At 45.9% G+C, this 27790-nt stretch overlaps 1 protein-coding gene across 1 annotated transcript; it reads right to left on the bottom strand.

Moving 5' to 3' along the window:
- Positions 1-874: 874 nt before the first annotated feature.
- On the bottom strand, positions 875-25101 carry fsbp (fibrinogen silencer binding protein). The gene is made up of 2 exons (XM_085992654.1): positions 24550-25101; positions 875-1492 (listed from the first exon to the last, which is right to left on the bottom strand). The coding sequence occupies exons 1-2, from the start codon at positions 24948-24950 to the stop codon at positions 919-921; spliced, it is 975 nt and encodes a 324-aa protein (XP_085848780.1). The 5' UTR covers positions 24951-25101; the 3' UTR covers positions 875-918.
- Positions 25102-27790: the final 2689 nt, after the last annotated feature.

The raw sequence follows: 27790 nt of genomic DNA, 5'->3' as shown, positions 1-27790 counted from the left end.
CGTCAAATTTGGAGGCAGCTCGGGGTCTGGTACTGGCCACAGCTGCTGCAGGCTCCTCTGCCATCCTGTATGGTTCGTTTGGAAGCCTTCAGAGGATGCAGTGCTTGCTATGGACCTTGAAAGCACCACGAATGATGACATCATACTGTGGGGATTTCTGACTGGAATTGGACAATTAGCAAGGCTTCCCACATGCTGGGAATTAATTGGCCACTTGAGGGAAAATTGCGTGGAGCTGGCTGACACTTTATGTGTGTCAGAAACCCCACATTCGGGGAAACCCGACCATTTCCCACACAAGCCGAAAATCGGGGCCTCAATGTTTTTAAGGGGAGACTGGATAGGCACTTGAGGGAATTAAACTTGCGGGAAATAAACTTGCAGGGCTACGGGGATAGAGCGGGGGAATGGGACTGACTGGATTGCTCTACAGAGAGCCAGCATGGACTCGATGGACCAAATGGCCTCCTTGTGTGTCATTCTAACTCTATATGGCTCAGCTCCCATTTCAAGCAGACACGATGGGCCAAATGTCCTCCTTCTGTGATTCTATGATTCACACTGCATTCACCAACTCAGCCAAGTGGAGCTATGCTCATTTTCCGAGAAACCCTTACTTTTGATAAGGGTGTAAGATTTCTGAAGTTTGGTTAGAATATGACAAATTATATTGAAATAGTTCCTCATTTGTGTGAGCAGATACAGACAGTTCAAAGTATTTCCATTTTTAAATAGGATCTATTATTGGACAATTATTAAATTTGGTGAAAATCTGGTAAAGCATTTAAAAATTACTGCGATAACAACTTACTGTTCATTGGCAGACTATGGCATTAAAAAAAAATCCTTGGAATTAAAATCCACAGCACATAAGTAATGTTTTTAGTTGACTTTAATGGGGACAAATATCTACAAATATTAGGCATCTTGGAGAGCTGGCAACCCTTGTTGTAGTCTTGCTGCCTTTAATTCTTCCACTCTGATTTTTGCCCTTAACAGGTCTTCCTCTAATACTTGTTTTCTTTTAAGGCTTTCTCTTTTTTCATCAAGATACAGTCCAAACTTTCTCTGATTTTCCATAATTATCTCATGTTCCTCTGCTGACATCAACTGCATTTCTCCATTATCATGACTGGTCATATGGTGTAGGGCACCCCTGTGGTGCTGGTGGTGACTGAACAAAACATCTTCCCTTCTCGCAGGCCTAGGAGATGGTGTTAAGGATACTCTCGCCCCACAAGATGAAAAAGGTGAGGCAGAGCCATTTGTGGCCTGCTGAGTCTCTGTTTTCTTCTGTTGCTCCAAGCTTTCACTTGGCTGTGAGAGTATAGTTAATATCGGAGGAGGTTTCTCTTCATGTTCGGTTTCTGACTCTGGTGTTATCCAATCAGGACAGGAATGGGACTGGTAGCCTGATGTTCCAGGTTGTGGATACAAGCTAGCAGGCTGTTCCACACAGGAATCTTGTTCAGAAGCAGAACTTCCACCAGGTCTGAAGAAAAAAATTAGAGAAAAATTCATGCAATAGATTAGAAGCCATGAGAAATATTTCATAAATTAGAAATAGAAAAATAATTACAGTAAAGCTGAACACCAAATGATCCAAATACAGTAAAACATATTAATTGTCCAATGAACACCAACAATAGTCTTAAAACAAAAATGTTTCCCTTTGTCATCTATCCTTCCTAAAAAATAAAGTTGTACATTCTGCTACTACTACACTTAATTATCCTTTTAAGCCTATTCCATTTAGCTGCAGCTCAGCCCTCTCTTTTAGCCCTGCCCTATTCTCCTTTTAAGTTCAATGGTCTAATATTACCATTGTTCTTCTTCCCTTTTATTTCATTATCTTGAATATTATAACCTATGATCACTATTCCCCAGTTGCTCCCCTACCACTATAAAGTCCCTGTTGTTGATCAAAATTATGTCAACTTGATTGAGTTTTTTGATGAGGTAACAGAGAGGGTTGATGAGGGCAATGTGGTTGACATGGTTTACGTGGACTTCCAAAACGCGTTTGATAAGATGCCGCATAATAGGCTTGCCAGCAAAGCTGAAGCCCATGGAATAAAAGGGATAGTGGTGGCATGGATACGAAATTGGCTTAGTGACAGGAAACAGAGAGTAGTGGTGAACAGTTGTTTATCGGACTGGAGGAAGGTACACAGTGGTGTTCCCCAGAGCTTGGTACTAGGACCACTACTTTTCTTGATATATATTAATGACTTAGACTTTGGTGTGCAGGGTACAATTTCAAAATTTGCAGATGACATAAAACTTGGAAGTATAGTGAACAGTGAGGAGGATAGTGATAGACTTCAAGAGGACATAGACAGGCTGGTGGAATGAGCGGACACGTGGCAGATGAAATTAAATGCAGAAAAGTGCAAAGTGATACATTTTGGTATGAAGAATGAAGAGAGGAAATATAACTAAAGGGTACAATTCTAAAAGGGGGTGCATGAACAGAGGGACCTGGGGGTATATGTGCACAAATCGTTGAAGGTGGCAGGGCAGGTTGAGAAAGCAGTTAAAAAAAAGCATATGGGATCCTGGGCTTTATAAATAGAGGCATAGAGTACAAAAGCAAGGAAATTATGAGGGACCTTTACAAAACACTGTTTTGGCCTCAACAGGAGCATTATGTCCAATTCTGGGACCACACTTTAGGAAGGATGTGAAGGCCTTGGAGAGGGTGCAGAAAAGATTTACAAGACTGGTTCCAGGGATGAGGGACTTCAGTTACGTGGATAGACTGGAGAAGCTGAGGTTGTTCTCCTTAGAGCAGAGAAGGTTCAGAGGAGATTTGGTAGAGCTGTTCAAAGTCATGAGGGGTCGAGGACCAGAGGACACAGATTTAAGGTGATTGGCATAAGAACCAAAGGTGACATGAGGAAATACGTTTTTACGGAGCGACTGGTTAGGATCTGGAATTACATCGGATATATGGCACAGAAACAGGCCATTCGGCCCAACCAGTCTATGCTGGCGTTTATGCTCCACTCGAGCCTCCTCCCATCTTTCCTCATCGAACTATCAGCATAACCCTCTATTCCCTTCTCCCTCATATGCTTGTCTAGCCTCCCCTTAAATGCATCTATACTATTCGCTGCAACCACTCCCTGTGGTACCGAGTTCTACATTCCCACCACTCTTTGGGTAAGGAAGTTTCTTCTGAATTCCCTATTGTATTTCTTGGTGACTCTATCTTATATTGATGGCCTCTAGTTAGACTCTTCCCCACAAATGGCAACATTCTCTCTGTATGCACTCTATCAAAACCTTTCATAATTTTAAAGACCTCAATTAGGTCATCCCTCAGTTCCCCCCCCCCCACCACCCCCACCCCCAAGAGAAAAGAGACCCAGCCTGTTCATCCTTTCCTGCTATGTATACCCTCACATTTCTGGTATCATCCTTGTAAATCTTCTCTGCACCCTCTCCAGTGCCTCTATATCCTTTCTTTAATATGGCGACCAGAACTGTATGCAGGGGCTCTGACACAAATTTTCAAAACCTCTCTGGCCACAGGGGAGGAGAACAGCTGACGTAGTACCATTGTTCAAGAAGGGTAGTAGGGATAAACCAGGGAATTACAGGCCAGTGAGCCGAACATCAGTGGTAGGGAAATTATTGGAAAAAATTCTGAGGGACAGAATTAGTCTGCACTTGGAGAGGCAAGGATTAATCAAGGATGGTCAGCATGGCTTGGTCAGGGGGAGATCATGTCTAACCAATTTGATTGAATTTTTCGAGGGGGTGACTAGGTGTGTGGATGAGGGTAGTGCAGTTGACGTAGTCTACATGGACTTCAGTAAGGCTTTCGACAAAGTCCCACATGGGAGACTGGTCAAGAAGTTAAGAGCCCATGGGATCCAGGGCAATTTGGCACATTGGATCCAAAATTGGCTTAGTGGCAGGAGGCAGAGGGTGACGGTCGAAGGTTGTTTTTGTGACTGGAAGCCTGTGTCCAGTGGTGTACCGCAGGGATCGGTGCTGGGTCCTTTGCTGTTTGTAGTGTACATTAATGATTTAGATATGAATGTAGGCGGTATGATCAGTAAGTTTGCAGATAACATGAAAATTGGTGGAGTGGTAAATAGCAAGGAGGAAAGCCTCAGGCTACAGGACGATATAGACGGGTTGGTCAGATGGGCAGAACAGTGGCAAATGGAATTTAACCCTGAAAAGTGTGAGGTGATGTATGTTAGGAGGACAAACAAGGCAAGGGAATACACAATGAATGGTAGGATCCTTGGAAGGACAGAGGATCAGAGGGACCTTGGTGTGCATGTACATAGATCCCTGAAGGCAGCAGGACAGGTAGAGAAGGTGGTTAAAAAGGCATATGGGATACTTGCCTTCATTAGCCGAGGCATAGAATATAAGACTAGGGAGGTTATGATGGAGCTGTACAAAACGCTAGTTAGGCCACAGCTGGAATACTGTGTGCAGTTCTGGTCACCACACTATAGGAGGGATGTGATTGCATTGGAGAGGGTGCAGAGGAGATTCACCAGGATGTTACCTGGGCTGGAGCGCTTCAGCTATGAAGAGAGACTGGACAGGCTGGGGTTGTTTTCCTTAGAGCAGAGAAGGCTGAGGGGGGGCTTGATTGAGGTGTACAAAATTATATGGGGCATAGATAGGGTAGATAGAAAAGAACTTTTTCCCTTAGTAGAGGGGTCAATAACCAGGGGGCATAGCTTCAAGGTAAGGGGCAGGAGGTTTAGAGGGGATTTGAGGAAAAAAAATTTCACCCAGAGGGTGGTTGGAATCTGGAACTCACTGCCTGAAAGGGTGGTAGAGGCAGGAACCCTCACAACATTCAAGAAGCATTTAGATGAGCACTTGAAACGCCATAGCATACAAGGCTACAGACCAAGTGCTGGAAAATGGGATTAGAATAGACAGGGCTTGATGGCAGGCACGGACACGATGGGCCAAAGGGCCTCTTTCTGTGCTGTATAACTCTGATTATGACTCTACTCGAAGTGTGGTCTAACCAAGGTTCGATACAGGTTTATCATAACTTCCCTACTTTTCAATTCTATCCCTCTAGAAATAAACCCTAGTGCTTGGTTTGCTTTTTTATGGCCTTGCTAACCTGTGTCACAACTTTTAGGGATTTGTGTATTTGTACTCAGAGATCCCTTTGTTCTTCTACCCCATCTAGACTCGCATCCTTCAAGTAATAAGTGACCTCCCTATCCTTCCTACCAAAATGTAATAAGTTCAACACAGATAAATGTGAAGTAATTGCCAATTATATGTCCATTCTGCAAGTTTATTAAAATCCTCCTGTAATTTGTTGCAGTCCTCCTCAGTATTGACTATCTCCCCCCAATTTGGACTCATCCGCAAATTTAGAAATTGTGTTTTTGATTCCAAAGTCTAAACCATTAATGTAAATTGTGAACAGCAGTGGTCCCAGCACTGATCCTTGTGGAACACCACTACCCACCTTCTGCCACCTTCCTTTACCCGTACTCTCTGCTTTCTGTCTTGAAGGCAGCTACCTATCCATTCTGCTACTTGTCCCCTGACTCCGCATTCTCTGACCTTGTTCATCAGTCTATTATGGGGTACCTTATCGAAGGCCTTTTGAAAATCTAGATACAGGAAACTTTGGTTTATCCGGAGGTTGTATGTCCAGAAACCTCGGTCTACCGACAGAAATCAGGAGCCGTTTTGTTAGGTTTTTTTTCTTCTCGTGGCTTTGTTTTCAACAGTCGGGCTCTGGAAAGTCGCTCTGAAGCTGTTGTTAAGCTACAGAGACGCTTCCAAGGTACGGGCTTACTGTTTACAAGCTGTTGCTAAGCAACAGTGTTTGTTGTCAGATACGGAGATGAAAACCTCCGTATGCTTCAACATTAACTTTGTATGCCCGACAGTTTTGATAGATCGGCAACAACTCGGTCCCGTCGGTGCCGGATATAACAAAGTTTCCTGTAAATTACATCTGCTAGAACAAGTATTTATATAGTGCCTTTAACATAGTAAAACGTCCCAAGGCGTTGCACAGGAGTATTTTAAGACAAAAAATTTGACACCGATCCACGTAAGGATAAATTAGGGCAGGTGACCAAAAGCTTGGTCAAAGAGGCAGGTTTTAAGGAGTGACTTAAGAGGAGGAAAGAGAGGTAGCGAGGCAGACAGGTTTAGGCAAGGAATTCCAGAGCTTAAGGCCTAGGCAACAGAGAACACAGCCACCAAAGGTTGAGCGATTATAATCAGGGATCCTCAAGAGGGCAGAATTAGAGGAGCGTAGATATCTTGGGGGCGGGGGGGGGGGGTTGTGGGGGCTGAAGGAGATTAGAGATAGGAAGGGGCAAGGCCATGGAGGGATTTGAAAACAAGGATGAGAATTTTGAAATTGTTCCCTTCTGGCTTTATTCATCCATGGAGTCTCATTAGTGTTTAGTTTGTTCTTTCCTTTTAGCAGAATATATTGTTCCTGCATTCTGTTGAACACCGTTTTAAATGTTTCCCATTGCTGTTCTACATCGTTGTTTGCCAATATTGTTGCCCATTTTATTTTCCCCCAAGTTCTATTCTCAACCCCTCAAAATCAGCTTTTCTCCAATCTATTAACCTGATTTTCATCATACTTATTCCTTCTCAATTATCATCTTAAAGCATATTATATTATGGTCATTATTGCCTAGATGGTCCCCTACTTTTACTTCTCTTATCTGCTCTGGTTCATTCCCCATTACTAGATCCAATAGCGAATCCTCCCTTGTTGGGCTTTTTACATATTGGGTTAGAAAGGAGTCCTGTACACATTGTAGGAACTCCATTCCCTTATCCCCTTTACCTACCTCTTCTGTCCAATTAATATCAGGGTAGTTGAAATCCCCCATGATTACTATTCTATGGTTTTTACTTATTTCCCTAATTTGTCTGCATATTTCTTCCTCCACCTCCCTTCCACTATTAGGTGGTCTGTAGACTACCCCTATTAGTGTAATTGATCCTTTATTATCTTTTATCTCTATCCATATGGATTCTATTTTTGTCTTGCTGATAGCTGCGTCACTTTTGTCTACTGCCATTGTTATCCCCAATAAGTACAGCTACTCCACCTCCCATTTTACCCTATATCTTTTCTAAATATGCTATACCCTGTAATGTTTAATTCCCAGTCTTGATTTTTCTGTAACCATGTCTCAGTAATCCCCATTATGTCTGGTTCCTCGCAACGCACGATTGCCTCCAGCTCCCGGGTTTTATTACGGACACTGTGTGTATTGCTGTACAGACAGTTTAACTAATTTTTTAAATAGGATTTCCTCTCACTATGTTTAACCATCTTTTCAGACTCCTGTTCTATAGCTCTATTTATTCCCTTGCTATCAGTGTCCTCCCTTACTTTATTCTTTCCTATGTTCTCTTTTCCTGTTTTGTTTAGATTTAGCATGTTACATTTCTTGTAGATCCCTCCCCCCATCTTACTAGTTAAATGCGCGGCTGGAGAGATGACTTTAGATTTCTCGGGCACTGGGGGAGGTGGGACCAGTACAGGCTTGACGGGTTACACCTCAACAGGGCCGGTACCAATATTCTTGCGGGAAGGTTTGCTAGTGCTGTTGGGGAGGGTTTAAACTAACTTGGCAGGGGGATGGGCACCAAGATGTAACATTAGAAAGGGGAAATAAAGTGCTCAAAGGATTGGGAGAGGCAGAGAGCACTAAAGTAATAAATAGTAAGGTATTAGGAATGTCAAACTAAGAGAAAATACAGAGAATATGATGTTGTGGCAATAACTGAGATCTGGCTCACAAAAGGGCAAGATTGGGTATTCAATATTCCTGGTTATAAGGTGTTCAGAAAAGATAGGGAAGGAAAGATAGGAGATGGTGTGGCAGTATTGGTTAAGGAGAATGTTACAGTGCTGGAGAGGGAGGATGTCCTGGAGGGGTCAAGGACAGAATCTATATGGCTAGATTTAAGAAATAATAGAGGAGCCATTACACTACTAGGTGTATTCTATAGGCCACCAAATAGTGGGAAAGATATGGAGGAGCAAGTTTGCAGAAAAATTACAGAGACGTGCAAGAAATATAGAATAGTAATGATGGGGGACTTCAACTATCCTAATATAGACAGGGATCATAATAGTGTAAAGGGCAGAAAAGGGGAAACATTTCTGAAATGTGTTCAGGAGAACTTTCTGTTTCCGGCCCGATGAGGAGGAGCCATTGCTGGATCTTCTGGGGAGTGAGGTAGGTCAAGTGGAGCAAGTGTCAGTAGGTGAACATTTAGGGAACAGTGATCATAGTATCATAAGGTTTAGATTAGCTATGGAAAAGGACAGGAAGCAATCTAGAGCAAGAATGTTTAACTGGGGGAAGGCCAATTTCAGTGGGAGGAGAATGTATCTGGCTCAGGTAAACTAGACTCAAAGACTGGTAGGAAAAACTGTAATGGAACAATGGGCTGCCTTTAAAGTGGAAATAGTTCAGGTACAGTTGAGGTACATTCCCACATGGGGGAAAGGCAGGGAAACTAAAGTCAGGGCACCCTGGATGACGAAAGAGAGAGAGAGAATATGATAAGCAGAAAAAGAACAAGTATGGCAGATGTCAGGTTGCAAATACATCCGAGAATCAGGCAACATATAGAAAAGTCAGCGGAGAAGTGAAAAAGAAAATAAGTGGGGCAAAGAGAGGGTATGAGAATAGAATGGCAGCCAACATAAAAGGTAATCCAAAAGTCTTCTCTAGGCATACAAATAGTAAAAGGCTAGCGAGAGGAGGGGTACGGCCAATTAGGGCCAAAAAGGAGACCTATGCATGGAGGCAGAGGGTATGGCTGAGGTACGGCTGAGGTACTAAACGAGTACTTTACATCTGTCCTCACCAGGGAAGAGATACTGCCATAGACAGTGAAGGAAGAGGTAGTGGAGATACTTGATAGAATAAAAATCGATAAAGAGGAGGTATTAGAAAGGCTGGCTGTACTTAAAGTCGATAAGTCACCAAGAGCAGATGGGATGCATCCTAGGATGCTGAGGGAATTGAGGGAGGAAATCGCGGAGGTACTGGCCATAATATTCCAATCCTCCTTAGATACGGGGGTGGTGCCAGGGGACTGGAGAATTGCAAATGTTATGCCATTGTTCAAAAAAGGGTGTAAAGATAAACCGAGCAACTGCAGGCCAGTCAGTGGTAGTGGGGAAGCTTTTAGATACAGTAATTGAATACAGGAATAGGAGGATAGAACAGAGGAATACGTGGTTGGACAGATGGTGCAGGAGGGAGGGCTTTAGATTCCTGAGGCATTGAGACCATTTCTGGGGAAGGTGGGACCTGTACATGCCGGACGGGTTACACTTCAACAGAGCCGGAACCAATATTCTCACGGGGAGGTTTGCTAGTGCCGTTGGGAGGGTTTAAGCTAGCTTGGCAGGAGGATGGGCACCAGCATATAGGAGTGGAAGAGGAAGGTGCATAAAGGAATGAGTGTGCTGGATAGTGCTAAAGAAGAAAGTAGTACTAGAGACAGAAGTAGTACCACATTAGATAGGAGAAGAGTAAGAAAGACTACGAAAAATTCAGAAATGGGATTAGAATGCATATACGTAAATGCACAAAGTGTGGTGAATAAGGTTGGTGATCTACAAGCACAATTAACTGTGTGGCAATAGGATGTTGTGGCAATAACGGAAACGTGGCTTAAAAAGGTGAGGACTGGGCACTTAATATTCAAGGGTACAAGGTGTTCAGAAAAGATAGGGAAGGAAAAAAGGGAGATGGGGTGGCAGTGCTGATTAAGGAAGACATTGTAGTGTTGGAAAGAGAGGATGTTCTTGAGGGGACAAGGACAGAATCCATTTGGTTAGAGTTGAGCAGAAAGGGTATGATCACGCTATTGGGGGGTATTCTATAGGCCTCCAAACAGTGAGAGGAAGATAGAGGAGCAAATCTGCAGGGAAATCGCAGAGATATGCAAGAGCTATAGAGTGGTGATATTGGGGGACTTTAACTACCCAAATATCGATTGGGATGCTAGGGTAAAAGGGAAAGGAGGGGGAGGAATTTCTGAAATGTGTTCAGGAGAATTTCCTTGACCAGTATGTTCTTGGCCCAACTAGGAAGGAGGCATTGGTGGATCTGGTGCTGGGGAATGAGGTGGGCCAGGTCGACCAAGTGTCTGTGGGAAAATACTTGGGTACAAGTGATCATCGTATCATAAGATTTAGATTAGCAATGGAGAGGAGCAAGGAACAATCTAGAGTGGAACTTCTATACTGGAATAGGGCTAACTTCAATGGGATGCAAAAGGATCTAGCCAGGGTAAAATGGAACCAAAGACTGACAGGGAAAACTGTAACGGAGCAATGGGTGATCTTTAAGGAGGAGATGTTCCAAGTACAGGCTAGGTACATTCCAACAAGAGGGAAGGGTAAGGGAACCAAAGCAAGGACTCCTTGGATGACGAGGGAGATAGAGAAGATGATGAAACAAAAAAAGTGTACGATGCATGTCAGGTGAATTCTTCAAGGGAGAACCAGACCAAATACAATAAGTTGAGAGGGGATGTGAAGATGAAAATAAGATTGGCAAAGAGAGAATGAGTAGAATGATGGTTAGCATAAAAGGGAAACCAAAAATCTTCTACAGGCATGTAAACAGTAAGCGGGTAGTAAGAGGCAGGGTGGGGCCTATTAGGGACAAAGAAGGTGATATATGCTTAGAGACACAGGGTAAGGCTAGAATACTCAATGAGTACTTTGTATCGGTGTTTACTAAGGAGGTGGATGCTGACAAAATATCGGTAGAAGTGGAAAAGGTAGAAGCAATGGAAGGGGTGAAAATTGATAGACAGGATGTACTGGAAAGGCTGGATATGCTTAGAGTGGACAAGTCGCCTGGTCCAGAAGGCTTGCATTCCAGATTGTTAAGGGAATTGGGGGAGGAGATAGTGAAAGGGCTTGCCATAATTTTCCAATCTTCCCTAGATGCGGGGGAGGTGCCTGAGGATTGGAAAGTGGCAAATGTGACACCATTGTTCAAGAAAGGGTGTAAAGACAATCCTAGTAACTACAGGCCGGTCAGTTTAACATCAGTGGTGGGTAAAGTTTTAGAAACAATAATCAAGGAAAAAATTAATGGGCACTTGGAGAGGTTTAAGCTAATTAAGGAGAGCCAACATAGATTTGTAAAAGGCAGATGGTGTTTGACTAATCCAATTGAATTTTTTGATGAGGTAACAGAGAGGATTGATGAAGGGAGTGCAATGGATGTTGTCTACATGGATTTTTGGAAGGCGTTTGACAAAGTACCACATAGAAGGCTGGTTAACAAAAATGTGGTTCATAGAATAGGTGGGTCAGTGGCAGCTTGAGGTGAAGTGTGAGGTGATGCATTTTGGCAGAAGGAACAGGGAGCGGCAATATACACTTAATGGCACAGTTTGAAAGGGACCTGGGAGTTAATGTCCCTGAAGGTGGCAGGACATATTGAGAGAGTGGTTAACAAAGCATATGGGATCTTGGGCTTCATAAATAGAGGTATTGAGTACAAAAGTAGAGAAGTTATGCTGAACCTTTATAAAGCGCTGATTAGGCCACAACTGGAGAATTGCGTCCAGTTCTGGTCACCACACTTTAGGAAGGATGTGAAGGCCCTTGAGAGGGTGCAGAGGAGATTTACCAGAATGGTTCCGGGGATGGGGGATCTTTGCTCTAATGAAAACAAATCCAGCTTCTCCAACCTGTCCTTGTAGCCAAGGAGGTTGACGGGTGATTTGATAGAGGTGTACAAGATTATGACGGGTTTGGATAGGCTAGACGGAGAAAGGCTGTTCCCACTAGTTGATGGTACATGAACTCAGGGACACAGATTTAAGGTTTTGGGCAAGAGATACAGGGGGGATGTGAGGAAAAATCTTTTTATGCCCCTCATGATTTTGAACACCTCTATCAAATCTCGTCTTAATTTTCTCTGCTCCAAGGGAGAACAACCCCAGCTTCTCCAGTCTATCAACGTAACTGAGGTCCCTCATTCCTGGAATCATTCTCGTAAATCTTTTCTGCACCCTCTCTAAGGCCTTCACATCCTTCCTAAAGTGTGGTGCCCAGAATTGGACACAGTACTCCAGTTGTGGCTGAACCAGTGTTTTATAAAGGTTCATCATAATTTCCACACTTTTGTACTCTATACCCCTATTTATGAAGCCCAAGCCCATAGGCCTAGAAATTCAGTATAGCCACTTTTGGGGCGTTAAAGTCGGGCGGGCGCTAAAGTTAGCGCCCACCGGAAAGTGGAGGCCACTTCGCCGATATTCAGTAGCTTTGGCCAAGGAGTTTGGCCGAGCGCTGAAACTGGCGTTGCACCCCTATCTTTAGGCGCTAAGCCGGCGGTGCAGAGTGATAATGCCGAGGCCGGGCGCAGCGCAGGTGCGGTCATGTTTTGATTGACAGCAGACACCCTGACGCCGGCCAGCTCTTAAAGGGGGAAGGGTCGACTTGGTCTGCTGCCACGCCCTGGATACTGCAGCCCTCCAGCTAGGCCTGAACACTGCTGCTGGACCCAAATAGCGCCTGAAGCCATGCAGAAGGCCCGTGAACGAGCGCAGCGCTTCTCAGAGCATGCTTTGAGGGTGCTGCTTAGGGGTTTGGAGAAGAAAAGAGATATCTTGTGCCCAGACAGTGGCAAGAAGGCTCCCAAGAGGCTGTACAGGAGAGCCTGGAGGGAAATCGCCCAGAGGGTCACAGCCAACAGCGATGTCCCCAGGACTGGTGACCAATGCCGCAAGAAGTTCAACGACCTCACTCGGTTGGTCAAGGTGAGTACCCTTTCCAGTGTCCTCCTCATCCTTGCATGTGCACCTCACATTATGGGCAAAGGGACCTCAAAGGCCTAATGGCCAGCCCTCCTCCAGCAGCTATGGCACTGGCATGATTATCAGTAGCACTTTCTGCACTTGACACACTGGCCAAGCTATTCGACCATGGGAGGCAGTGCACACAACAACAGGGCACCACACTGTACTTAGAGGCCGTCCTTTCTCTTGCAGGCCAAGCTGGCGCAGAATCTGAAGAGCCGGACTGTCACCGGGGGAGGCCGTGTCCAGTTCCAGGAGCTCAGTGGCCTGGAGGAGCGCGTGGCTCGACTCATGCGTGCCCGGGTGATTGGCCCCGTTGCTATTGGAGATGCCGACCCTGTGCTGGGCCCCAATGGTAAGGACATGACCGTTTGGACCTCTCTCGTTCCCCTTGCGCTTCAGATCTACATCCTTTGCCACTGTCCCACCAATGCGCATAATGCCACCACTCATGCCTCCCTCGCTGACGCCCTGTCCTCACTCTAAAGCTACTCTTGCGCCTTCCTGCTTTCAGCTGGTGAGGAGGAGGTCCCTGAAGCCGCGAGTGTCAGTCCCTCGGAAGAGGAGGACGACGAGGACCAAGAGGAAGGCGGCACATCGGGGGAACCCTCATCCGCGCCAGGGGATGGCAATGGAGGGGACACGTCTTGCCTGGAGGAGAGCCAGGGGGGAAGTGTTGCAGGGGGGTGTAGCTCCTGTGCCCAGTGGCGTCCAGCCACGCAGGAAGGGTCGGGCAGCACGGCTGCCTTCTCCCCAGAGGGGGGGAAGTGTTGCAGGGGAGGGCAGTTGCTGGGCCCAGTGGCGTCCAGCCACGCGGGAAGGGTCGGGCAGCTCGGCGGCCTTCTCCCCAGAGGGAGAGTCCGGCCTCCAGTCCGGAGACGGTCCTCGCCCAGGAGGTGCGCCTCCTTGATCAAATGTCCGCGGATTCGGAGCGGCGCCACACCGAGTTCATGGGGGTTGTGGGACAGTTGCCTCAGGCCATTGAGTCCCTGGCTCATAGTGTGGCCGATTTCGGGGACTCACAGGCCAGGGGTGTCGAACAACTCGCGGCAGCACAGGACGCGAGTCGAGAGTTCATGAGTGGTGCCGTGCAGACACTGGCTGGTCTGATGCGGGCACAGACCAGGGCAGTACGGGCACTCACTTCTGCCACACTCGCTGTGTCACGGACGCATCGCCAGGGCACCCGCCGCGCTGCTGCAGCACAGCGGTCTGGCCTTCACCAGGTTGCTGCGCTTGCTGCAGTGCCAGCCCGGCTGAGTGCCAGTGTCTCTGGCGACCAGCGAGCGCCTGGCATCAGCCAGCTTGCCCCCATTGCTGCAGCCGCCACTGCCACTCCCCCAGCAAAGCTGCGACGAGCTGCTGGAGAGACTGATGCTGCCCAGCCACAGCTGCAGCAGTCAGCAGCCGGCCCCTCCAGGGCCGGACCTCGTCTAGGCCGACCCCCAAGGGCATCTGCCGTCACGCTTTGTGCCCCTCAGGAGCCTTCCCCCAGCCTTGCAACACCCACAGGGCCCAGGTTGAGGCGGAGCAGCAGGTCGGGTAGGGGCCGGAGAAGCCTGCACAAGGACTCGCCCTCTCGGCACACCAAGTAGAGTGTGTTGCCAAATGTTTTTTTATATGGGGGTGTTTGTGTTCTGTATGGGGGGGGTTTATTTTGGTAAGGCCGAAGACGATGGCAAATGTTTTTTTAGATGGGGGTGTTTGTGTTCTGTATGGGGGGGTTTGTCTTGGTAAGGCCGAGGATGAAGGCCAATTGGATGGACAAGTTTTGTTATTCCTCCCCAGGTTGTGGGAGTGAGATATGTTTTTGACTGTTTTTTGGGGGTCTTGTCTGTTTTTGTGTTTCATGTGGGAAGGGCCCTGAGTTTGTTAAATAAAGCTTTTTATTTATTCAGCTTGTCCAGGTGTCATGTTTCAAGTGGTTGTTGCGTTAACCGGCTGAGGGCTTGCGGAGCGGCTGCATTCAGGTGCGTTCATTGCCACAAGCCATTCCCTGACAGGGGGCCTAGAAGTGTCGTTCAATAAGCCGCCGGCGGACGGCCCTTGGACCTTGTGGCTCCCTCCTGGGCTGGTACTCCTCCTCCTCCTCATGGTCCTCCTGCTTGTCCTCCTGAGGTGGTGGTCCAACGTGAGGTGGCAGTGCCCGAGTCCTGCGGATAGCCAGGTTGTGCAGCATGCAGCAAACGACGACGAACTGGGAGACTCTATCTGGCGAATACTGTAGAGATCCGCCGGAACGATCCAAGCAGCGGAACCGTTGCTTGAGGACGCCAATCGTTTGCTCTATGATGTTCCTTGTGGCTTGATGGCTTTCGTTGTATGCCTCCTCAGCAGGGGTCCTGGGCGCGCGGAGCGGGGTCATGAGCCATGTACACAAAGGGTAGCCCTTGTCCCCGATAAGCCATCCCCTTGGGGGAGGCTGTGCCTGGAACATGTCAGCCACAGTAGTCTGGCGCAGGATAAATGCATCGTGGCTGCTTCCTGGAAAGCGGGCATTGACAGCTAGGATGCGCTGCCTGTGGTCACACACCAGCTGTACATTGAGGGAATGGTAGCCCTTCCGGTTGCGGTAATCCTCGGCATTGTCGATAGGTGCCCGCATAGCCACATGCGTGCAGTCAATGGCGCCCTGCACCATGGGGAAGTCGGCGATCCTGGCAAATCCGACTGCACGCTGCTCCTGCCTCTCTAGGGTCATGGGGAAGGAGATGAATTGGTGTCTCCTTGCGAAAAGGGCATCGGTGACCTGCCGGATGCAGCGATGCACGGCGAACTGGGAGATGTTCGCTATGTCCCCAGCAGCGGCTTGGAAGGAGCCGCTTGCATAAAAGTTCAGAGCCACCGACAGAGACGTCCTGCACATCAGCTGTGGACGCAGATCTCTGTGAAGCAGCTGGCAGATCTCTGCAACCACCTCCCTTCTGAAGCGCAGCCTCTTCACACAATGCGTGGCAATCATGGTGAGATAGCACACCTGCTGCCGGTATTCCCTGAGTGGGTAAGGCCTACGTTGCCGACGCCTGATGGCCCCTCTGCGTCTAGGCATGGCTGCCCCTCTCACACAGTGTCTGCGAGCCCTTCGCACATAATGCTGGAACTGAGGGTTGGAACCCCATGCAGCCCCCATAATATACTTGCAAACAGTCAAATCACAATGAGTCAAATTTCCAAGCTCTGGCCAGAAGCCAAAAATACCTCTCCTATGTTGTCCCAAATCAGTAAGGTCTGTTCCTTGGTCTCTGTCCAGAAATCCAAAGCACTAAAGTCATTGCAGCAAAATGGCTGGCCTTTATACCTCAGTCTAAGTTCCCTTTAATTCGCGCTCCCCGAGGCCCGCAGGGCCTCTGCTGCGTTCCACTTCACAGTTCTTAACAGCGCCACGCCCACATTGGGCGGGCGCCACTGAAGTTCCGGTTTGGGGCGCACAAACGGCGTTGCACGACGAAATGACGTCATAAGGTGCGCGCGCAGCTGAGCGCGCGCAAACACTTTGCGCCGGCGCAAAATGTCAACTGAAGTTGGGCGTAGGCGCAGATCGCTCTGTGCCCGGGCGCAAAGTGCCTAGCGCTCGAAATCTACTCCTCTTATGGCGCTAACGGCTGGCGAACACAACTGAATTTCTAGGCCATAGTCTTTTAAACTGCTTTCTCAACCTGCCTGCTACCTTCAACGATTTGTGCACATATACCCCCAGGTCTCTCTATTTGTGCACCCCCATTAGGATTGTGTCATTTAGTTCATACGTCCTCTCCTCAATCTTTCTACCAAAATGTATCACATCACACATTTCTGTGTTAAATTTCAGCTGCCAGGTGTTCGCCCATTTCACCAGCCTGTTTATGTCTTCCTGAAGTCTATCACTATCCTCCTCACTGTTCACTATACTTACAAGTTTTGTGTCATCTGCAAATATTGAAATTGTGCCTGTACACCCACGTCCAAGTCATTAATATATATCAAGAAAAGCAGTGGTCCTAGTACCGACCCCTGGGGAACACTACTGTATACGTTCCTCCAGTCCGAAAAACAACCGTTCACCACTACTCTGTTTCCTGTCACTTAGCCAATTTTGCATCCATGCTGCCACTGTCCCTTTTATTCCAGGGGCTTCAACTTTGCTGGCGAGCCTATTATGTGGCACTTTGTCAAACGCCTTTTGGAAATCCATGTACACCACATCAACTGCATTGCTCTCATCAACCCTCTCTGTTACCTCATCAAGAAACTCGATCAAGTTGGTTAAACACGATTTGCCTTTAACAAATCCGTGCTGGCTTTCCTTAAATAATCCATAACTATACAAGTGACTGGTAGCTTTGTCCCTGATTACTGTTTTTAAAAACTTCCCTACTACCGGGGTTAAACTGACTGGCCTGCAGTTGCTAAGTTTATCTTTACACCCTTTTTTGAACAATGGTGTAACATTTGCAATTCTCCAGTCCTCTGGCACCACCCAGGATTGGAATATTATGGTCAGTACCTCCGCGATTTCAGCTCTCAATTCCCTCAGCATTCTAGGATGCACCCCATCCGCTCCTGGTGACTTATCTACTTTAAGTACAGGCAGCCTTTCTAATACCTATTCATGAATTTTTATCCTATTAAGTGTCTCCACTACCTCCTCCTTCACTATGTCTATGGCAGCATCCTCTTCCTTGGTGAAGACAGATGCAAAGTTCTCATTTCGTACCTCAGCCATACCCTCTGCCTCCATGCATAGGTCTCCTTTTCGGTCCCTAATCGGCTCCACCCCTCCTCTTACTATTTATATGCCTATAGAAGGCTTTTGGATTACCTTTTATGTTGGCTGCCATTCTATTCTCATACCCTCTCTTTGCCCCACTTATTTTCTTTTTCACTTCTCCGCTGACTTTTCTATATATTGCCTGATTCTCAGATGTATTTGCAAGCTAACATCTGTCATACGCACTCTTTTTCTGCTTCATCATATTGGCTATCTGTTTTGTCATCCAGGGAGCTCTGACTTTAATGACCCTACCTTTCCCCATTGTGGATATGTACCTCGACTGCACCAGAACTATTTCCTCTTTAAAGGCAGCCCATTGTTCCACTACAGTTTTGCCTGTCAATCTTTGATTCCAGTTTACCGGAGCCAGATCCATTCTCATCCCACTGAAATTGGCCTTCCCCCAGTTAAACATTCTTGCTCTAGATTGCTCCCTGTCCTTTTCCATAGTTAATCTAAACCTTATGATACTATGATCACTGTTCCCTAAATGTTCACTGCTGACACCTGCTCCACTTGACCTACCTCATTCCCCAGCACCAGATCTAGCAATGCCTCCTCCGTCGTCAGGCCGGAAACATACTGATCAAGAAAGTTCTCCTGAACGCACTTCAGAAATTCTTCCCCCTCTCTGCCCTTTACACTATTCCAATCCCAGTCTATATTAGGATAGTTGAAGTCCCCCATTACGACTACTCTATATTTCTTGCATGTCTCTGTAATTGCTCTGCAAAGTTGCTCCTCCATATCTATCCCACTGTTTGATGGTCTATAGAATACACCTAGTGTCATTGTACCTCTATTATTTCTTAACTCTAGCCATATAGATTCTGTCCTTGATCCCTCCAGGACATCCTCCCTCTCCAGCACTAACATTCTCCTTAACCAATACTGCCACACCATCTCCTATCTTTCCTTCCCTATCTTTCCTGAACACCTTATAACCAGGAATATTTAATACCCAATCCTGCCCTTTTTTGAGCCAGGTCTCAGTTATTGCCACAACATCATATTCCCATGTAAAGGGGTAGTCAAAGAAAGGGTGGGTCTGACTAGAGAGCAAAAAGGAGATATTGTTGTGGAGGCAGAGGGCATGGCTGAGGTACTGAATGTGTACTTTGCATCTCTCTTCACTAAATAGGATTCTACCAATGCAGTACTAAAAGGAGGAGACAGTAGCAATGTTGGATAGGATAAAAATAGATAAAGAGGACGTACTTAAAAGGTTGGCAGTCCTCAAAGTAGAAAAGTCACCTGGTCCGGATTGGGTACATCCTAGCTTACTGAGGGAAGTAAGGGTGGAAATTGCAGAGGCTCTGGCCACAATCTTCCAATCCTCCTTGGGTATGGGGTGGTGCCAGAGGACTGGAGGATTACAAAATATTAAACCCCTGTTGAAGAGCAGTGGAATAAGCCAGGCAGCCTAACATTGGTGGTGAGGAAACTTTTGGAGACAACATCTGGGACAAAATTAATTGGCATTTAGAAACATAGAAGATAGGAGTAGGCCATTCGGCCCCTCGAGCCTGCTCCGCCATTCAATGCGATCATGGCTGATCATCCAAGTTCAGTACCCAGTACCTGCTTTCTCCCCATACCTTGATCCCTTTAGCCTTAAGAAATATATCCAACTCCTTCTTGAATATATTTAATGAATTGGCCTCTACTACCTTCTGTGGTAGAGAATTCCACAGGTTCACCACTCTCTGGGTGAAGAAATTCCTCCTCATTTCTGTCCTAAAAGGCCTACCCCTTATCCTTAACACTGTGACCCCTGGTTCTGGATTCCCCGACCATCAGGAACATCCTCCCTGCATCTAGTCTGTCCAGTCCTGCCAGAATTTTATAAGTTTCAATGAGATCCCCTCTCTTTCTTCTAAACTCCAGCGAGTACAAGCCCAATCGACCCAATCTCTCCTCATACGTCATTCCTGCCATCTCAGGTATCAGTCTGGTGAATCTTCGCTGCACTCCCTCCATGGCAAGAATATCCTTCCTCAGATAAGGCGACCAAAACTGCACACAATACTCAAGATGTGGTCTCACCAAGGCCCTGTACAACTGTAGCAAGACATCATTGTTCCTGTATTCAAACCCTCTCGCTATGAAGGCCAACATACCATTTGCCTTCTAAACCGCCTGCTGCACCTGCATGCTTACCTTCAGCGACTGGTGCACAAGGACACCCAGGTCTCGTTGCACTTCCCCTTCTCCCAATCTATTGCCATTCAGATAATAATCTGCCTTCCTGTTTTTGACACCAAAGTGGATAACCTCGCATTTATCCACGTTATATTGCATCTGCCATGCTTCTGCCCAATCACCCAACCTGTCCAAATCATCCTGTAGTTTTTTAGCATCCTCCTCACAGCACACACGTCCACCCAGCTTTGTGTCATCTGCAAATTTGGAGATATTACATCTAGTTCCCTTGTCTAGATCATTAATATATACAGTATTATGAATAGCTGGGGTCCAAGGACCGATCCCTGCGGTACCTCACTAGTCACTGCCTGCCACTCGGAAAAAGACCCGTTTATTCCAACTCTTTGCTTTCTATCTGCCAACCAGTTCTCTATCCAAGTCAATAACTTGCCCCCAGCCCCATGTGCCTTAACTTTACACGCTAATCTCTTATGTGGGACCTTATCGAAAGCCTTCTGAAAGTCCAAATACACCACATCCACTGGTTCTCCCTTATCTATTTTACTAGTTACATCCTCAAAAAATTCCAGTAGATTAGTCAAGCACGATTTACCTTTTGTAAATCCATGTTGACTTTGTCCGATCCTGTCACTGTTTTCCAAGTGATCTGCTATTACATCTTTTATAATGGACTCTAGCATTTTCCCCACTACCGATGTCAGGCTTACCGGTCTGTAATTCCCCGTTTTCTCTCTACCGCCTTTTTTGAATAGTGGGGTAACATTAGCTACCCTCCAATCCATGGGTACTGTTCCAGATTCCATCGAATGTTGGATGATGATCAGCAATGCATCTACTATTTCTAGGGCCACTTCCTTAAGTACCCTAGGATGTAGATTATCAGGCCCTGGGGATTTATCGGCCTTCAATCCCATCAATTTCCCTAACAATACTGATTTCATTCAGTTCCTCCCTTTCATCAGACCCTATGTTCCCCGACATTTCTGGGAGGTTATTTGTGTCCTCCTTTGTGAAGACAGAACCAAAATATGTATTTAATTGGTCTTCCATTTCTTTGTTCCCCATTATAAATTCCCCTGATTCTGACTGCAAGGGACCTACGCTTGACTTCACCAAACTTTTTCTCTTCACATATCTATAAAAGCTTTTACAGTCAGTTTTTATGTTCCCTGCAAGATTACTCTCATTCTATTTTCCCCTTCTTAATTAATCCCTTTGTCCTCCTTTGTTGAATCCTAAACTGCTCCCAATCCTCTGGATTACTGCTTTTTCTGGCCAATTTATATGTCCTCTCCTTGGATCTTATGCTATCCCTAATTTCCCTTGTTAGCCACGGTTGAGTCACCTTTTTTGTTTTATTTTTATGCCAAACTGGGATGAACAAAATCTGTAGTTCATCCATGCGGTCTTTGAATGTTTGCCATTGCCAATCCACCGTTAACCCTTTGAGTGACATTCCCCAATCAATCCTACCTAATTCGCGCCTCAGACCATCATAGTTTCCTTTATTTAAATTCAGGACCCTAGTCTCTGAGTCAACTACTTCATTCTCCATCTTAATGAAGAATTCGATCATATTATGATCGCTCCGACCCAAGGGGTCTCGTACAACAAGATTGCTAATTAATCCTTATTCGTTACAGAATACCCAGTCTAAGATGGCCTGATCTCTGGTTGGTTCCTCGACATATTGGTCCAGGAAAAAGTATGGGCTAATAAATGAAAGTCAGCATGGATTTGTTCAAGACAAATCGTGTTTCACTAACTTGTTTGAGTTCTTTGATGAAGTAATGGAGAGGGTTGATGAGGGTAGTGTGGTGATGGTGAGTATATGGACTTTCAAAAGGTGCTCGTCAAAGTACCACATAATAGACTCGTTAGCAAAATGAAAGCCCATGAGATTAAAGGGACAGTGGCAACACAGGTACAAAATTGGCTAAGGGGCAGAAAGCAGAGAGAGTAGTGGTGAATGACACACACACAGAAAGGAGAGAGAAAGAAAGAAAAGAGAGAGAGAGAAAAAGAAAGAATTGCATTTATATAGTGCCTTTCACGACCACCGGACATCTCAAAGCACTTTACAGCCAATTAAGTACTTTTGGAGTGTAGTCACTGTTGTAATGACCTGCACTTGGGTCTACAGGGCATAATTTAAAAGTTTGCAGATGATACGAAACTCGGAAATGTAGTAAACAATGAGGAGGATAGTAACAGACTTCAGAGGACATAGATAGACCGGTAAAATGGGCAGACACATGGCAGCTTAAATTTAACCGAGAAGTATATGAAGAATGAGGAGAGGCAATATGAATTAAATAATGCAATTTTAAATAGGGTGCAGGAACAGAGAGACCTGGGGTGTATGTAGACAAATCTTTGAAGGTGGCAGGACAAGTGAGAAGGCTGTTAAAAAAGCATATGGGATGACTGGCTTCATTAATAGAGGAAGAGTACAAAAGCAAGGAAGTTACACTGAACCTTTATAAAACACTGGTTAGGCCTCAGTTGGAGTATTCGGTTCTTGGAGAGGATGCAGAAGAGATTGACTAGAATGGTGCCAGGGATGAGAGACTTCAGTGATGTGGAGAAACTGGGGTTGTTCTCCTTAGAGCAGAGAGACTGGAGAAACTGGGGTTGTTCTCCTTAGAGCAGAGTAGGTTAAGAGGAGATTTGATAGAGGTGTTCAAAATCATGAATGGTTTTGACAGAGTAAACAAGGAGAAACTGTTTCCAGTGGCAGAAGGGTCAGTGACCAGAGGACACAGATTTAAAGTGACTGGCAAAAGAACTAGAGGTGATATGAGGAAGCTTTTTTTTAAAAAAACACAGCAAGTTGTCGTGATCTGGAATGCACGACCTGAAAGAGTGGTGGAAGCAGATTTAATAGCAACATTCGAAAGAGAATTGGATAAATACTTGGAAGGGAAAAAATCTACAAGGCTATGGGGAAAGAGCAGGAGAGTGGGATTATTTGGATAGCTCTACCAAGAGCTAGTACAGGCACAATGGGCCAAATGGCCTCCTTCAGTGCTGAATCATTCTATGATATCTTCCCATCTAAAAATTGTATCGTTCATTATAATTACTTTGGTTCTCTTCTGATAAACTGCCCCTCTGGCAGCTACTGGAATCTCCTTGATGCTCAAAGATTTTGTGGCCTACACCCAAGGTCTGTGTCGCTCTGCTCATCACTCCCTCACCTCTGCCTTGGATACCCTTGTCCCCAGTAAAACTCTTGCTCGCTTCCATCCTGGTTGTTTTCTGGTATCATTGCTCCTTCAAGTCCAAGGGGAGCAGACTAGGAACATACATGGTTTAGCCAGATCTGGCTGGACCACATCAAGCAGTATCGGGCCCCATTCTCTTCTGAAAAATCTGCTCACTACTCCAGGGTCATCCTGGAATGCAAATAAACCCCCCCGGCTTCTTTTCTCCAGTACCAACCGTCTCCTTAAACCCCTCTCCCTTACCTCCAACAAGTGTGGGGAGCTCATGGACTTCTTTATCACCAAGATTGATACAATCTGTTGAACTGCCTCTGCCACAAGCCAGCTTTCCCCTTGCCCACCAAGCCATGTTTCCCCCAAAGCTTCCTCCTGCCATAGCCCCAAACCCACATCATTCTCCAGTTTCTCTCCTATCTCCCCATATGCACTCTCCTAACTCATCTTGTAAACGAGACCCACCTCCTTGATCCTATTCCCACTAAAATACTGACCACCCAACGTCTCTTCCTGGCCGCCATGCTACCTCAGTTCCCTCTCCCTTTCAAACCTGCTGTCATCACCCTTCCTCAAACATTCCACCCTTGAGCCCTCTGTCCTTGCAAAGTACCGCCCCATCTCCAATCTCCCTTTCCGCTCCAATGTCCATGAATGTGTTGTCGCCTCCCAAATCCACGCCGATCTTTCCAGCAACTCCATGTTTGAACCTCTCCAATCAGGTTTACACCCCTGCCAGAACCCTGAAATGGCCCTGACATCTTCTGTGACTGCAACCGCAGTGCACAATCCTTCTGTTCATTCTTGACCTCTCTGCAGCCTTTGACACTGTTGATCATGCCATCCTCCTTCAGCGCCTCTCCTCCATTGCCCAACTGAGTGGGACTGCCCTTGCCTGGTTCTACTCTTACCTATCCAGTCGTAGCCACAAAATCTCCTGCAATGGCTTCTCTTCCCATCCGATCACCGCTATCTCTGGAATACCCCAAGGATCTCCCCGGCCTCCTATTTCTCATATGCATGCTGCCCCTCGGCGACATGATCCGAAGGCATGACATTAAATTCCATATGTATGTTGACGACTCCCAGCTCTTCCTCACCACCACCTCTATTGACCCCTTCACTGCCGTTGTGTTGTCACAATTTCCTCCAATTAAACATTGGAAAGATCAATGCATTGAAACAGGCTATTCAGCACAACTGATCTATGCCAGTGTTTATACTCTACATGGGCCTCCTCCTACTCTAATAACCCCTTCCCACCTTTCCCTCATGTATACATCAAGCCTTTCATTAAATGCTTCAGTGCTATCTGCTTCAACCATTCCACGTGGCAGCGAGTTCCACATGCTCACCACTTGACTAACTGAAATCAAAGGCCTGAAATTAGAACTTGAATCATTTCCTCATGTTGGTCATCTCACCAAAACGTCAGTCATGTGTGATCATATCTTCCCAGTTTCAGAAGCATGGATGAAGTGGCCATTGTAATAATGAGTTCTGTATACAAGCCTCATGTAAAGGGCCTATTTAAAACATATTTTTTTATAGTCAGTAAAATGAGAATCTTACCGTTGTAAGTTGTCGCTGTCTATCACCTTCAAAAGTGGTTGGAAAATGTGAGGAATCATTTCTAGAATTCTTCTGGTTGGCTCAGAGACGTTTCCTTTATAGTCTGGATGCAGCTGCTCCCTCCTGGCTATCTCTTGTTTAGCACTTTCTTTAATGCGTTTATATAGTGTTCGCAAAGCCTGTGCGCTACGAGGCGGACGATCCACTCCAACTGCATTGTACTGCTGTGCTATAGTTTCCCAGCAACGATTTTTTTCAACTATTATAGCCTGATTATTCTTATGAACCTCCAGGACTTTGATGTGAGGCCGTACAAGTTTCAACAAATCAATCTTTTCATATATGGTAAAATTTGAAGATCGGTTTGATTTTTTCCCCAACATATTTTGTACAGAGCACATCACACAAACTTCAGACTGACTGCAAAGCCTACACTCGCACTATAAGCTGAAGCTTAACTAGGCCAGCCTTTTTAGGCCTACGCCTATCAGGAAGGGTTCATTGAAATTCCTTTCAGCTTGACTTCATCCAGAGATCATCTGCAGCTGATCATCTGCAGGCTGGCTAAGCTAGGCCTGACCTACTTAAGGCTCCAGACTAAAATGAGACTGTGCAAGCCCCTGATGCTGAGACCAATCAAATGCTGGGCTGTGTTGTTATCTGATCTGTTTTTCTGGTTTTGAAAGCGTTAGCAACAGAATCCCTGTGCAAAGGTACAGGTGTTCTAAAGCTATCATTTTGCTGTATTGCACACAAACCTACATAACCAAAATTAGCCTGATATTTAATGTCATAGCGTAGCTGTTAAAAACTACAGCTTCAACCTTAAGAGACAAACTTGGTCCTAATTTTATGTTTGAAACAGAAAAATTTACATCAAACTATGAACAAAGAATTATTGTTGTTGTGAAACAACAGTATGCACGAGTATTCTGCAGTCCGCACGCTGATCCCCGACAGGGCCCCAGTAATCCTGCTGTGGAGCTTTTAGTGTTGTTTGCATTCCCCATGCTAGTTCTGATGTCAATCAAGGAACTTCACTTCCTCGATCATGCTTGCTTGTGCTGTGCTCAATAAGTAGTCGCATTACAGCCTGCACCAAATTACTGATTAACTTTTTTTTTAAATAAATCAAGTCACTTCGTCAAAGTTACTTTTTTAATTCCAAATTTTCGATGCAACAGTAAGATCTTTTGGCAACAAAAAAAAACCAGCCTGAAATCTGAAACCATAAATACATAAAACCCACACAACAGCTTATAAAAATAGTCAGACCCATTCTACTAAAAATGTTCTTTTCTTTAGGATTTGAATTCAAATACCACAGCATATTTTATGCAGCTATAAGATTGGCTTGCTAGAGCACAGTGCAACCTTTAAGCATATTTCAATTAATATGTAAAGTTCCACCAATACTCAGGAGGAGATTGTGAAAGATTAATTTATAAACCCAATCTATATAGGGTAACAGTCAGAATACTGATAGAGTTAGAGATGTCACCATATTGCCATCTGCTGACACTTCAATAGATAAAATCCATGATAATTGCATCCTTGTAATAATTATAGACCATGACACTCAAATAGTGGATGAACAGAAATGTTAATGTACTTAACAAAGCTTTTAAAAATGTGGGTAACAATAGTTTTTTTTGGAGGAAGGCATAAAAATGGCATTTAAAATACATTTAAATGTACTTATAATATATACAATTGGATCATTTAAAAGAGACTCAAGAAAAAATGTTCACTAAATATTCCTTCCTTTGTTCATAGATACACAACAAAAACCTAAATTCCATAAGGCATTATTGTGGCGGAACCACCAGAGGATTACGGACAATATTATATAATTCCTTTTACAGCAATGTAGTACAGCTGGGGGCTGCGCCTTTACTGTATCTGTTAACTGTACTAGGGCTTCTTTCCTGTACTCCGCGTGATGACGTCATGCCATCTGTCACGTGATCTCTCAACGGCGGGAAGAACGTGATGACGTCAGAGCTCGGAACCTTCTAGCAGTAGAGCTTGGAACCTTCTAGCAGTTGAGCTCGGAACCTGCTAGCAGTTGAGCTTGGAACCTTCTAGCAGTTGAGCTCGGAACCTGCTAGCGGTTTCCAGAGAGGCTTTCAAGCAGACCAGACCTATTTGCATTGTATCCTACAGTTTCCGGTACAGCTTCGTTTGTTCATTAAATTTTATTGTTTTTGATTTTCTGAGTCGATCTCAATTCTTCAGCTAGGAACCCCAGTTCCTACATTGGTGACCCCGATTTCTTCGAACAATTTTCGTTGAAGTTACATCATGGACACGAACGCAGTCACCCTCAAACTGCCGCAATTTTGGGAGCAACAACCGGCCGCGTGGTTTTTCCAGGCGGAAGCCCAATTTGCAATCCGGGGAGTAGCAGCGGATTCAACCAGTTATTATTACGTGGTCTCCGCCCTCGACAGCGCCACGGCCTCGCGGGTTGTCAACCTCCTCGAGAGTCCACCGAATGATGGCAAGTACGAAGCTTTAAAAGCACGTTTACTGCAGATTTTCGGTCTGTCCAAGTCGGCGCGCGCTCGCAGACTTATCTCCATGCCCGGCCTCAGGGATTCAAAACCCTAAGAGCTCATGAGCCAAATACTCATGCTTTTGGGCTCGGAATCGCAATGTTTTCTGTTCCGCGAGCTGTTTCTCTGTCAACTACCAGAGCCAGTACAGACGGCCTTGGCCAATTCCGCGATCACGGATTGTGCTGAACTCGCCGCAGAAGCGGATAAAATATTCACCATCTCAACAATCTTGTGCAACCACGAGGCACCCATCCCCCACAAGAGCGAATCCTCCTCCTGCAGGCTGGTGTGCATACCACGCTCGTTTCGGCGCGAAGGCCAGAAATTGCCGTCCGCCCTGCAGTTTCTCACCAAAAAAAAAACCTACCTCAAACCAGCGGTTTCTGAGAAGATCAATAAGGCCTAAGGGACGCGCCGGAGTTGCAATGGTCGTCGGGTCCGCAGGAAAACTCCTATACATTACAGGCTCCCTGTCAGGGCGACGTTTTCTCTGTGATACTGGCTCCCAGTGCAGTATCCTACCAGCGTCGAAGCTAGATCTTCAATCCAGCGGTCAAGGTCCCCCCCTCGAGGCAGCCAATGGTGCGGCCATTCGCACGTTCGGAAAGCGTAGGGTCCAGTTGAGTTTTGGCGGCCAACGTTTTGTTTGGGAGTTCATCACGGCGAAAGTCTCTCAGGCC

This window comes from Somniosus microcephalus, chromosome 7 (assembly GCF_052327205.1).
Source record: "Somniosus microcephalus isolate GS21.2 chromosome 7, FLI_Smic_1.0, whole genome shotgun sequence".
NCBI classification, from domain to species: Eukaryota; Metazoa; Chordata; class Chondrichthyes; order Squaliformes; family Somniosidae; genus Somniosus; species Somniosus microcephalus.
Note: the sequence above shows the minus strand (reverse complement) of the source record. Positions and strands in the feature narration are given on the sequence as shown.